This window comes from Capsella rubella, unplaced genomic scaffold (assembly GCF_000375325.1).
Source record: "Capsella rubella cultivar Monte Gargano unplaced genomic scaffold, Caprub1_0 scaffold_7, whole genome shotgun sequence".
NCBI classification, from domain to species: Eukaryota; Viridiplantae; Streptophyta; class Magnoliopsida; order Brassicales; family Brassicaceae; genus Capsella; species Capsella rubella.
In genome coordinates, this window is record NW_006238917.1 from 9,177,572 (window position 1) to 9,190,119 (window position 12,548).

General features: G+C 38.8%; 4 protein-coding genes and 1 pseudogene across 7 annotated transcripts; 2 read left to right on the forward strand and 3 right to left on the reverse strand.

Annotated features, from left to right (window-relative positions):
- Window positions 1-1,063: 1,063 nt before the first annotated feature.
- Window positions 1,064-2,904, reverse strand: LOC17880835 (glucan endo-1,3-beta-glucosidase 5). The gene is made up of 2 exons (XM_006284833.2): window positions 2,420-2,904; window positions 1,064-2,332 (listed from the first exon to the last, which is right to left on the reverse strand). The coding sequence occupies exons 1-2, from the start codon at window positions 2,743-2,745 to the stop codon at window positions 1,228-1,230; spliced, it is 1,431 nt and encodes a 476-aa protein (XP_006284895.1). The 5' UTR covers window positions 2,746-2,904; the 3' UTR covers window positions 1,064-1,227.
- Window positions 2,905-2,994: 90 nt separating this feature from the next.
- On the forward strand, window positions 2,995-4,716 carry LOC17877527 (ras-related protein RABB1c). Its single transcript, XM_006284466.2, has 5 exons — window positions 2,995-3,136; window positions 3,339-3,478; window positions 3,726-3,808; window positions 3,897-4,101; window positions 4,361-4,716. Exons 1-5 carry the CDS (start codon window positions 3,091-3,093, stop codon window positions 4,520-4,522), a joined length of 636 nt encoding a protein of 211 aa, XP_006284528.1. The 5' UTR covers window positions 2,995-3,090; the 3' UTR covers window positions 4,523-4,716.
- LOC111829324 lies at window positions 4,698-5,759 on the reverse strand (annotated as a pseudogene).
- A 122-nt stretch (window positions 5,760-5,881) lies between these two features.
- Window positions 5,882-7,689, forward strand: LOC17879802 (ras-related protein RABB1a). The gene is made up of 5 exons (XM_006285348.2): window positions 5,882-5,989; window positions 6,135-6,274; window positions 6,511-6,593; window positions 6,845-7,049; window positions 7,406-7,689. Exons 1-5 carry the CDS (start codon window positions 5,944-5,946, stop codon window positions 7,547-7,549), a joined length of 618 nt encoding a protein of 205 aa, XP_006285410.2. The 5' UTR covers window positions 5,882-5,943; the 3' UTR covers window positions 7,550-7,689.
- Window positions 7,690-7,805: 116 nt separating this feature from the next.
- Window positions 7,806-11,660, reverse strand: LOC17880449 (uncharacterized protein YqkD). Of its 4 annotated transcripts, none has more exons than XM_023779207.1 (13): window positions 11,028-11,654; window positions 10,861-10,942; window positions 10,649-10,752; window positions 10,430-10,556; window positions 10,256-10,350; window positions 9,962-10,085; window positions 9,532-9,612; window positions 9,338-9,436; window positions 9,059-9,244; window positions 8,652-8,789; window positions 8,513-8,569; window positions 8,243-8,371; window positions 7,806-8,160 (listed from the first exon to the last, which is right to left on the reverse strand). In XM_023779207.1, exons 1-13 carry the CDS (start codon window positions 11,093-11,095, stop codon window positions 7,936-7,938), a joined length of 1,515 nt encoding a protein of 504 aa, XP_023634975.1. In that variant the 5' UTR covers window positions 11,096-11,654; the 3' UTR covers window positions 7,806-7,935. The 4 variants fall into 4 exon arrangements, with proteins under 4 accessions (XP_023634975.1, XP_006283654.1, XP_023634977.1 ...); XM_006283592.2 differs by having other exon boundaries at window positions 10,857-10,942; XM_023779209.1 differs by lacking the exon at window positions 7,806-8,160 and having other exon boundaries at window positions 8,258-8,371; window positions 8,479-8,569; window positions 11,028-11,660.
- Window positions 11,661-12,548: the final 888 nt, after the last annotated feature.

Here is a 12,548-nt window from a genome sequence, read left to right on the forward strand (position 1 = left end):
CTAACTCGGCCAGCTGCCGGGTAGTGGTACCAGCTCGACCTCAGCTGCCCGGAAGTAACACCAGCTCGACCAGTTGCTTGGAAGCTCGACCAGCTGTACGGTAGTCGAAGTAGTTGTGATGTTCACTCACCGAACGAGCTAATTGGGCGGTTACCAGAGGAAGAGCGAACAGGTATCGGTGAAAAGGTGCGAATGGAAGGATTCCAACGAATCGGTGCGAGTGAAAGGTGCATCGAACAGGTGCCTTTTCGAACGGAAGGGTTTGGCCGAAACACTATAAATAGTGGGTCTCGCCTCAGTTTTGGACACGTTCGGAAATCGGGAAATACTTGTATTCTTGAAGTTATCTTCGAGAGAAACACTAAGGAGAGTCGGAATCCGATAAAAGGTTAATACCGGAGACCATAAGATCGGTTGTGGGGTGCATATGGGTTCGGTAGTTGCATGAGCATGATCATATGCATAACTTTGTCCGGAAGGATTGTTCGGAGAAAAAGGGACGCGGCTCGGCGAGTGGAATCATTGATGATACTCGACCGAACTGATGCGCGGACTACCTCTCTACCGAACATTCGAACGGGCAGAGTTGCTAGTGTAACTTGCATGCAAAACGATGGTGATTAAGTGAACATGTTACTGATTTCCTATGTGGTTTCAGGGAAAGAAGGTGATCGAGGGGATGAAAGGGCTTAGGCGCGAGGACTCAAGGCCGGAAAGATGAGTGGTGATGGATGCTGGGTAGTTAGATCGATTATACAACTTGTAATAGCCTATATGCAAACTCATAAGTTGTATCGAATCCTTACTTATTAATAAAGTATTTGAATGGTTATTTTACTCTCTATTTGCATATGACTCTAAGTAATGAATCTCAGAATTATTATAAATGGATTGTCTAAGGAATGGGCCCTAAAACTTGGTTAAGTACGGAAAGTTGTTATTAGTTCGAAAGTAACCTCTCCGGACTTAGATTATCCGGGATGGAGTCTTTCAATAAGCACATTGACAACAAAGGTACTGTAGTTATAGAGGTCCTGCTATTCTAATATGGAAACCAAGAAGATACAAGAGAATACTGGTTCTGCTTTTCAGCTTTTATGCTCAAGAAAGTGATTCTACAATACAATAAACTAAATCTGACATTCTGAGTCTATATATTTCCGTAATGTCTCTCCATCCTATATCTACAATATCCCTCAAAAAATGTAAACCGAAAATTTCCCAACTTTACATCGTGAGAGTCAAGATCACCACTCCAATGCAAATGTGGTAGATAGACCACCTTGCCATTGGCTTAGCACTTGACGGTAAGCCTTTATCAGTAACGCCAACAAGAAATCTACAATCCCCAACTGAAGGATCTAGGAAGGTGACCATGCCAAGTCCGTCAAAGTCGCAGCTCTTTTCATTTTGCATCTGCATCTGATAGTAGCTGTTGAAAGCGTATGAGATATTATCCTTTTCACCAAGCTGGCTGCACGAGCCCCCATTGTTGAGCGTTGTGCAATCTGCTGCACTGCAAGCAAGTCTGAGGTGGTCTCCAACTAGGGTCATGTCTCTCGATGGGTGAGCCACACACCACCTAGAAGGAAGGTACTGCACATTTTTCGCATTCTTGAGTCCTCTGTTGCCTAGTCCTAAGTTGAGACGATACTTGGCCTGTCCATCAAAAGAGAAGATTCCCCAGTGCCTCTCAAAGTTACCAGGCAGTGTGCTTTTCGCTCCCTCGTCAAGCAAACCGAAAAGATAAACATCCGCAGGAGGGGAGCCTGGCCTGAGTGGAGTTCCTTTGTTGCTCAACACATGGCTAATGAGCCCTTGATTAAAAACCTGGGCTGCCGTGAGATTAGCACCAACTGCTCCGTCTGTAGGCCAACCAATCTCACCAATAACTATAGGCATTTGACCATATCCAAGCTTAGTGAGAGCAGCAACAAGAGTATCAAAGTTCCCATCAAACGCATTATAGTAAGTGCTAGGCCCATCCGGAACCGGATGACTACTTCCCTCAAAAAAGGCATAGTCTTGTGGGAAATCCGAGTTTCCATAGAGACTAAGGAAAGGATAGATATTAACCACAAAAGGAGAGCCATTGGAGTTGAGAAATGAAACCAATTGAGTCATGATCTGTGTGAGCTCAGGCCGGAATGTCCCCTGGGAAGGAACATTAGCCTCATACGCATCTGCGTTGCAAGGAACCACCAACTTCACATAGTTAGCTAGATTCGCCCTAACCAACGATTGTTGCAGGTTAACCATAGCTGGGACTACATAGTTCTGAAACTGGCCACCATAACTAGTCAGAAACGGCTCATTCCCTACTGCAACATACCTACCATTACAAGATTCATCCGAGAAACTGGTCAATCATCTGCTAAATCATAGCTTAAAGACACAGGTACTCGAGAGAACAAGGTACCTAATATCAGCACCGTTTTTGCCGATGAAGCGAGAGAGGTTTTGCTGGACAAACAAATCAGGATTGAAAGTAGCGAGCATCTCGTTGGGAATACCGACCATAACTTGGATTCCAGTACCCATCAAAGCTCGAAGCGCATCTGGATTCGTATCAAAAAGCTTAACTTTAGTAATCTTGTTCGCCTTGAGTAGATCCACCACAGTGGAAGGTCTCAGCTTGTGAAACGACACCGTTCCCCAGTTGACACCGATTGCTGAATCCACTTCATACGAGACAAGGAGAAGGGAGAGAGTAAAGAGAGCAGCTACAGCTACACCGCTTCCCATATTTTTCACTGAGAGCTCTCTGTCACAGTGCTCGAGAAAGATGGCAATTTTTTTCAAAGGGTTATACAGCTTTATTTTTATAAAAACAACTGTGTACTGTTTTTGTTTAGACAAACGTCACAACGTTCAGTTACCAAATACAAAAACGACAGAGAGTTTTAATTTTGGCGACAATACAGGTTGATGCATCGCTGGATGATTTGCTGGAAAACAAACCGTCCTCCTCCGTCTTTATAGAAAGAAAATAGATTCTGTTCTTCATCCTCCGTATCTTCTTCGTCTTCTTCATCGGGAGAAGAGTAAAATCGCCTGAACCTGCGGATTTTTTTTTATTCTTCCATCTCAATGTCTTATGCTTATCTCTTTAAGTATATCATCATCGGCGATACTGGTAACTCCCTCTCCTTCTCTCTTTTTTCTTTTTCCAAACCATTAGGAATTGAAATGAATCAAGGACCTATATATGTTTTGTTGCTAAATTTGAAAAGCGAATTGATCCGAATCTATGTCGTATCCAACCATTTTTTGGTGAGGTTTAAGGGATCGAGAGGCTTTTGTGATGGTTGAATTGTGTATATTGATTCTGATTTCAGGAGTAGGGAAATCATGCCTTTTGCTTCAGTTCACCGACAAGAGGTTTCAACCGGTGCATGACCTCACAATTGGTGTTGAATTTGGGGCTAGGATGATCACCATCGACAACAAACCCATCAAGCTTCAGATCTGGGATACGGTCTCTCTTTGAATTTTCATGATTAATCTCTATCTCTCGTTTCATGAAAATTGATTCAGATTTGTGCACATCATTTCGTATAATTTGGTTTTCTTTGACCATCTGTTTGGCTATTTTGAAGTTTCATAGCCTATGCACGACGATTTCATTTTTTCTTTTTCCCCACAATTCATGGGATTATTGTCAGAAATTTTGGAACTCCTGTCTTTGTCTTGACTTATATTTTTCTGTGATATGGGCATGGCAGGCTGGTCAAGAATCCTTCAGGTCTATCACAAGGTCATACTATAGAGGGGCTGCAGGGGCGTTGCTTGTCTATGATATCACAAGGTAAATCATTTGCGTCTTTCTTTATGTTAGCGAGGGTAGACTTGATTTTGGAAGCAAATTACAAAATTTTTTATCTCCGTTTTTGTAGGAGGGAGACATTTAACCATCTAGCTAGCTGGCTAGAAGATGCAAGGCAGCATGCAAATGCAAATATGACGATTATGCTCATTGGGAATAAGTGTGATCTTGCTCACAGAAGGGCAGTGAGTACAGAGGAAGGAGAGCAGTTTGCAAAGGAGCATGGTCTTATTTTCATGGAGGCCTCTGCCAAGACTGCTCAGAATGTTGAGGAGGTAAACCCCCATACGTTCCAATGTGGTTTGCTTAGGCATAAACATAGATCTCGATAGGGCAAACTTTTCTCGCATGCTTTCTCTAATGTCCCTTAACTTAGAATACCAGAATTAATTTAAGCGGTTGGAGACAGAATAACAATTAGAGAAAGGAGAGAGGAACAAGTAGATTTTGGTCAAAGTTGTTATATTATATTTGCTGACTACCAAATACCAAACATGATTTCGACTGGTGTTGTGTTTTGTGAATTTTTACCAGGCATTCATTAAGACAGCCGCAACAATATACAAGAAGATTCAAGATGGTGTATTTGATGTGTCAAATGAGTCATATGGAATAAAAGTCGGATATGGAGGAATTCCAGGACCATCAGGTGGAAGAGATGGATCTACCTCGCAAGGAGGAGGCTGCTGCGGCTGAGATGGGAAAGGTTTCTATATCATGATGTAAAAAAGATCACATATGATATAGCAAAAATGTCTCTGTTTCTTTCTATAGTTGTAAATCGTTTTGGGATTCGATTTGGTGACTGTGTTGTGGTGGGTTTTGGAACGGTTTGACAATTTATGTGTATTGTCTATTCATATATCAAAAATTAAGATGTGTTTTGCGTATATAAGGATATGATGGTGGTAGGATTCTCGATCTGCACTATCTAGCACAGAAACTTCTATGTATCCACAGCCAACAACCTTGCATTCCAACCACGGTATGCCCCATTCACTATTCCTCCTCTCTGTGGAAGCACCGTCTCTAGCCTCCTGATCAACCCTCAACACATGCTTAGAATCAAGCATTTCGATATCCTCTTTCTCTGCCAAAGCCTTACTCATCACCTTCACAATTATCCCTTGTAACAACCAGTGATCTTTACGATTCATCTGCTCCTTCTTCTTCTCTTCCTCCATTAACTCATCCAAAGCAAATCTTCTATTCTTCTTGCTCCTCTCCGAATCCAACTATTCTTCCTCTTCTCCCCTTTCTCAACCTTCTCCTCCTCTTCATCCTCAAACACAAGTTTCGAGCTTTCCACTCTCTCTTTACCCGTAGTAACCTGTTTAACCCCTCCACACCAAGAGCAAATCCAACCTTAACCCCAGTCTTCAACTTCAGTTCTTCATCTTTCTTCTTCTCATCAATATCCTCAACAACTTCTTGATCATTTCTTTCACATTCACCACCAGCATTCAATTTATCAGCAGCTCTCTCAATACGTTTTTGAATCTCCCTCTCTTGTTTCTCCTCCTCAGCTAAATCACTCTTAACTCTCTTGTTCTTCAAGCTCTCTTTTAACAAAGTCTCAGAATCTCTATCAATGCAAGTAATAAACCAACCTTTAGGAGTCTCTTCAACCTCTGTTTCAAAATAGAAATTAGGGTATATGTGTTTCAAAACAAATTTTTTTTTCTTTCTATGAAATAATTTTCTTAAATTGACAATTAGCAGCTAACTAGAAACAGATAAAAGGAAAATAGTGATAAGTTAATTTTTCTATATTTTGGGTACTTCTTTTATGTTAAAAAATCTAAATATATATTAAAATTAATTATCAAAATAAATGAACCAAAAATAAGAAGCTATTGCCTTAAATAAAACAAAGAAAGCAAGGCTTTGCCATGAAGAAATGGCACGTATCAATCATTCACAACAGACTCATTAATCTGCAATCCCTTAATCTATAAAGTTTCCAAGGCTCTGATAATATAGAGACAACTTAAGCTATTCTCGTTTGATTCAAAAACGTTTAACGTAAAAGACATCTTTCTGATTTTATTTTGACATCATCATACAACAAAGGGATTCTCTTCTCTTCTCGAACAAGGGATTTGTTTTTGCCTGCAATGTCTTATGCTTATATCTTTAAGTATATCATCATTGGCGATACTGGTATAACTGGTTTCTGCTTCTTTTATTTTTACAATCCTTCTCATACGCTATTTTTCATATCAATCATTTCTTGGTGGACAAGAAACATTTCAGGGGTGGAGGGGCTTGTGTTGTTGATTGACTTTTAATATGAATCTGGTTTCAGGAGTAGGGAAATCATGCCTTCTGCTTAAGTATACCGACAAGGAGTTTCAAGCGGTGCATGATCTCACCATTGGTGTTGAATTTGGAGCTAAGATGATCACTATCGACAACAAACCCATCAAACTCCAGATCTGGGATACGGTCTCTTTCAACTTACTTCTTGCATGTTTTCTTTGGTTGGGTTGATCTTATATACTTTGATAGTCTGATCTTATATATATGCAACTTCATTGCGTATGAGTCGAGACTTCATGTCTTTATTTTTCCACAATTCATGGGATTATAGTCATGATGAGCAGCCTAGACTTAATTTAAAGAAAATTTGAAACGCGTATCGTTGTCTGAACTAAATTTACTACGTGATATGGGCATGGCAGGCTGGTCAAGAAACCTTTAGGTCTGTTACAAGGATGTATTATAGAGGGCGTGCCGGAGCATTGCTTGTCTATGATATTACAAGGTACAACACTTGCTTCTTTTCTTTTTGTTATCAAGAGTTGACTTGATCGTGAAAGAAATTTCATTTTCTTGTGCTGTATAGTAAGTAACTAGAAGTTGAGCATGATGTTGACTTTAGCTGTCTCTTTTGTCATAATTATTTTGTTTTATTTTCCGATAAAGCAGGGACCAGAACTAGATTTGTATATATGTGAAAAATGTTATCGTCTCAGTGCAGACACTCACAAATATGTTTGATCTCCGTTTTTGCAGGAGAGAGACATTTAACCATCTAGCCAGCTGGCTAGAAGAGGCAAGACAGCATGCAAGTGAAAAAATGACGACAATGCTCATTGGGAATAAGTGTGATCTTGAAGCAAAAAGGGCAGTAAGTACAGAGGAAGGAGAACAGTTTGCAAGGGAGCACGGTCTTATATTCATAGAGGCCTCTGCCAAGACTGCTCAGAATGTCGAGAAGGTAAGCCCCCATGCATGCATTCAAATGTTTAGTCTCAAACGAATGTCTCTAAAGCGCACTTTAAATTCGATTCGTTCTCTACTGTCCTGTATGTAACTTCTTATATCCCCACCAGTTCAGTTATGAGAAGGAATTAGTCGGTTGCAAAGTTAACATAGATTGCCAAAATTAGAATACCAAAGTTAACTAAGAGGAGGGAAATAGAGGAATAAGTAGATTTTTGGGGTTATTTCCTTATTGAATGTGAGAGAGAAGAGCCTCTATGCTTTACTTGTTCCACTCCTCCTAACACACTAAATAGAAAGTCTAAATCATTATGTCGTTGACCTGTTTTGTGTGTTTGAATTTTTGGCTAGGCATTCATCGAGACAGCCAAAATAATATACAAAAGGATTCAAGATGGTGTGGTTGATGTGGCAAATGAGCCTGGAATAAAGCCAGGGCCATTTGGTAGAAATGATGCATCCTCCTCCCAGCAAAGAGGACGATGCTGCGGCTGAGATGGGAAAGGTGTCTATATTATCATGTAAAAAATGATAGCATATGATATAGCAATATGTGTTTGCTTCTTTCTATTGTTGTAATTCGTATTGAAGTTAAATTCAATGACTATTTTGGTGGCTTTCAGTCTTTCAAATCATATTGGCAGTGTATAGGTTTATGTCTATTTTATCGAAAATTTAAGATGTGTCGCGTACGTATCTAAGAAATGTATTCCATTTGCATGGCATTTGAAACAGTATTAAGAATATGATGGAGGTTAAAAGTGGGTAATATGTGATTCCATTTGGTGAGTAATATGTGATTCCATTTGCCAAAACGAAGAGGAAGTGTACATAATGAGATGCAGAGATATACAACAATTAGATCATTTTTTGAACTTTCGTCAAGGGGAACGATGTCTTCTATGGTGTACTCGCTTTAGGATGCAATGCCGCAGTCTTTTGCTAAAGGCCTCAAACCTTTCCAATTTTTCGTGTCTAGACTTCTTTGCATCTGTTTCACATCCCTTCTTGATTTTCTTCTGCTTCCTCTCTTCTTCTCCTTCTTCTTTTTCTCTAGTACAGTCTCTAGGCTTTTGTTCCGTGTTTATATCAGCAGTTTTCTTGACCTGGAAGGCAATATATCAGAAACGAGACCCCATCTCACCAAACATCAAACTGCTTCATAAAACAGTTTCAAAGAGCATCAACCTGATCACCCTCGCCAGCGGTCAGACTCTCATCTTCTTCAGTTCCTCCTAGTGAAGAGCATCTGCCCCAGCTTTCCCTGTTGGAGCTTGTAAATGAACAGCCTTCTTCAAACTGATCAATAGGCTTCCCCTGCCAAATAACAATTTACATATTGTGACCAAGGTAACACTTGAGGTTTTTTAACAGAAATGGTGTGTGGAAACATTGTTAGAGCTCCTACTAGGCTACTAATTCACCATTTTTTTTGGTTTTTGCACATGCTCCAGTTACCTCAAAGTTATCAGGGTCGTCCATGTTGTGATCATTATCTTCTACAGGCACGTCCTCCTGTTTCATTAGTGAAAGTTTATCAAAAGAAATGAACCAAGTAACAGAAAAAAAAATCATGCAAGAATGAGAACTGGTATACTGTATCTATCATGGGTATGGCTTCTGAAAGGAGCTCATTCGTTGGCTTTGTGGTTAGAGGGGCAGGAGGCGCAGAAGAAGAACTTGCCACATCGATACATGCCGAGCGAAGACCAGATATGATCTCATACAGAAAACTCTGGCAGTACAAGGAAACCACACAGTTAGATTCTTGTGCATGATCGTTAAATGTGCTAACTCTGATGGAGACTAATTTATAATTTTGTTGTGTGAGATGACCACCAAATGTTCTCAACCATCATATAAATCTACCCAACTCTTTAGTGACTCTAGCAGTATGTCTAGGCAATGTCTTTGTTTTCTATATTACTTAAGTGCAGAGAATATAAGAGACAGCAACACAGGACTTTTTTCTTCAGGGTTGCTCCACCATGGAGTGCAAATTACCTCATCCAAACCAGTAGCGTTATTGATATCTCCCAAACTGTAATAACTTTCGAGTTTAGATGAGCAAGCTGAAGAAATTTGTGGCGGGCGAAGAACATTGTAGAAGAATATTAACACTGAATCGTAATAAGATTGCGGCCGCGAAGAGTTGTGATCACCATCAAACTTGATGATATTTTTGTCTCCCTGCAGAGTTACCAGAAGGTTGGTACATCTAAAGTAAATAAAAAAAATTGATATGGTTGGACAATAAGATATAACCACAATTTATGTAACTACCGCATAGCACTTGAGAATGAGGTCAGAGTGATGAGGTTGGATGAATTTGTCTCCGCTTGCATGTCCAAATAAAGCTGGAATGAAAGTCTTGGGCGAAACCTGGGAGAAAATTCAAAAACTTCACTAAAATGGTACCATACTACCTTACTTGGAGCGAATGACAAGAAAAACAGAGAGATGTGCTTCTACAACACCTTAACACAATTGAGATCCATAATATTAAACTTCGCCTTTTTCTGAATTATTCGCCGCATGTACTGCACAGCCACTTTAACCTAATTGAAAAGTGAGATAAAGTTACACTGCAAGCATAAGAAAGTCTCTAGAATATGCTAACATCGTTTGGAATGGTAAGGAAACTATACTGGACTCTGGTAGCCATGTGAATATACGAGTCATACAGCTATGAAACTTCCCATTCATAAATTTTCAATTTTTATTAGCATGTTCAGTAGACATGTGTAGCAATAGTTACTACACAAACAAAAAAATCAATCTACTTGATCCTTGTACAGCTAATGTGATGAATGAAATTCATGATTCAGGTTTTCATAAATACAGTGCCAGTCTCAGCTAGTATATATTGCTATGAAGAATAGGGAAAAAGGAAGCAGAGGAACATACTGTGAATTTCGGAAGTCGGATTTTGTAGACATCCACTAGTTCCATCATCAGATCAAATAAGTTTGAGAATGCACTATCTAAGACCATTCCAGCAATTGAAGGGTCTTCTGCTCCATAAAGAAGGCTGCACAGTTTACCCCCACTTTATTAAATGATGGAGAGAACAACAAAAGGAATCTAGAGAGTTCACACTCTTTTCAGATCATAGACCTTAAGAAAGCTGGCAAATCTATATAGTCAATACAACTACTGGTTACTCTTTACGAGTAACTGATAATTAGTTCAAGAGGTAACCTGGTAACTGCACCCATAGATCGTCCCCAAAGTCCAATACGAGACACCTGATTGCTGTTTCGCAGGTAAGATACTACAGTCTTGAGATCATCTTTCTAGCTTATGTTTAACAAGAAAAAGTTAGACAATATTCGAAGAGAAGAGAAGCTTGGAAATTAAGACACGGAAACACACCTCATGCCAGCCAAGGCTTACATAATCACCATCAGATAAGCCAGATCCCGAGAAGTCAAGGGTGAAAACAGTAATGTTAGATGGAAGAAGAACCATAGCTGCCTCATTTGCATCTGCCCTACATCCACTGTTCAGATTCCAAAACAAACAGTTCTTATTTATTCAACTAGTCGTAAACAAGGTCTTAGTTCATAGAGAGATGTGCAAGTCTCTATGTACCTATTGCCATGGCAGTATATAACACATGGGAGAGGAGTATCCTCCTGAGAAGACGAGGGAATGTAGTGACTGCAACGCAAAGTGTGACCCCTTGAATTTGTAAGCTACCCGAGTACAAAAAAATGAGACCTATAAGGTTAACCTCAAGATAAACCAATTTTTTCCAAAAATGGCAGTAAGAAAATACAAAATCATAAGTTGCCCATACTTGCCTCCAAGTCTTGTCTTTTACACTTGGTGCCACCGAGGCTAAACTCCTTCTCCCACAAATACTGATCAGGATCATACTCAGCCCTGTCAAAGCCCCAATAGGCAACAGCTATCAACTGAATGCAAAAAGGTTGAGACTTGATAAAGCAAAAGAGTCTGGATAAGTTACCTAGGAGGACGAATTACAAAGTTGATGAACTGATCAATCATCTTGATTCCAAATACCAATGAACTCATGAGCTAGTAGCAGTACTCTTCTGAACCATACACCATGTTTCTACAGACATTGCTTCGTCTTCAGCAACCAAAAATCCCAAACAAATTACCCAAACAAATTACAAGTGAGACAACAAAAGCATCATGCTTTCGAGAGTCCCATTTCCCATATAAACTCTGAGAGATGCGCAGATCCCCAAAGACAAAAGAGAAAAGAAGAAACCTCTCTCAGCTTTTGCTGAAAAGCAAGAAAGACCACCCAAAATTTTACCTACTACGAACAACAGCAGCTGAAAAACATAAAGGGGATAAATATATAAAAAAGAAGAAAGCTTTTTTATTAAAGAAAAGAAATGACAGATGCCCCAGATCTTGAAAATGAGTCAACTAGAAAACCGAGTTTGATGAGAGTTAACTATTACAAAGCCGCGACTTTTGATGAAAGGAAATGAAAAGGTAGAATCAGATTTCAGATCTCGAGGTGGCAGATACTCGAGAAAACAAGAAACAATTTTTACATTTTGCTATTGTTGAAGGATCGAACACAGGTCCTTCTGGTCATTGCCATCATGAGGCTCGACCTTTGTGGTTCATCATGAGTTTTGCTGTTCCTTTCTTCTCCAGCTCACTAGTGAGACCTGATAGTGATAGATGCATGGACCGGTAAATCTTTTAATAATATCTAAGAACATTAACTTTTTAAGGGTGAAATGTCAAAACAAATCTAAAGGAAGTTTTTGTCCAAAACAAAAAAAATCCACAGGAAGTTAAATATAATGTTTCTAGAACAATTCTTGGGTTCACCCCTAGGGGTGAACCTATCTCATTCACCCCCTCTAAGGTAACCAATCAAAATTAGCCATGTCATCTAATTAAATGAATTAAAATAATTTATCTTATTAATTACAAACTTTAAATTTTAACCACTATATTATTAACCTAAACTTAAATATAATTTAGTTTATTTATAAAATCTAAACCCTAAAGTACTAATTTATCAACCCAAACCAAAATATAATCTTGTTTAATTACAAAATCTAAACCATAACCACTATTTTGTCAACCCAAACCAAAATATAATTTCGTTTAATTACAAAATCTAAACCCTAACTACTATTTTATCAACCCAAACCGAAATATAATTTTGTTTATTTAGAAAATATAAACCCTAACCACTATTTATAAACCCAAACAAAAAAATAAATTCATCTATTTATAAAATCTAAACCCTAACCATTATTTTATAAACCCAAACCAAATAAAATTTCCTAAATAAAAATCCTACAGAATTTGTTTCCTTAATTTGTTTTATTTTATGATTTTAATTTTGATTTATTTTTTAAATAGAAAATGACATGGCACGTTATTATATTTTGATTGGTTAATTAAGAGGGGTGAATGAGATAGGTTCACCCCTAGGGGTGAACCCAAGAATTTTTCATGTTTCTAAGTGCACAAGGTTATTTTGTCATTC

Coding starts and splice junctions, on each gene's coding strand:
- LOC17880835 (XM_006284833.2), bottom strand. CDS start 2,745: ATGGGAAGCGGTGTAGCTGTAGCTGCTCTCTTTACTCTCTCCCTTCTC. Junction 2,333..2,419: donor AAAAACGGTGCTGATATTAG/GTACCTTGTTCT, acceptor TTGTAATGGTAG/GTATGTTGCAGTAGGGAATG.
- LOC17877527 (XM_006284466.2), top strand. CDS start 3,091: ATGTCTTATGCTTATCTCTTTAAGTATATCATCATCGGCGATACTG. Junction 3,479..3,725: donor AGCTTCAGATCTGGGATACG/GTCTCTCTTTGA, acceptor TGGGCATGGCAG/GCTGGTCAAGAATCCTTCAG. Junction 4,102..4,360: donor CTGCTCAGAATGTTGAGGAG/GTAAACCCCCAT, acceptor AATTTTTACCAG/GCATTCATTAAGACAGCCGC.
- LOC17879802 (XM_006285348.2), top strand. CDS start 5,944: ATGTCTTATGCTTATATCTTTAAGTATATCATCATTGGCGATACTG. Junction 6,275..6,510: donor AACTCCAGATCTGGGATACG/GTCTCTTTCAAC, acceptor TGGGCATGGCAG/GCTGGTCAAGAAACCTTTAG. Junction 6,594..6,844: donor CTTGTCTATGATATTACAAG/GTACAACACTTG, acceptor CCGTTTTTGCAG/GAGAGAGACATTTAACCATC.
- LOC17880449 (XM_023779207.1), bottom strand. CDS start 11,095: ATGAGTTCATTGGTATTTGGAATCAAGATGATTGATCAGTTCATCAAC. Junction 10,753..10,860: donor GTAAAAGACAAGACTTGGAG/GCAAGTATGGGC, acceptor GTACTCGGGTAG/CTTACAAATTCAAGGGGTCA. Junction 9,613..9,961: donor TCCGACTTCCGAAATTCACA/GTATGTTCCTCT, acceptor CTTTTCAATTAG/GTTAAAGTGGCTGTGCAGTA.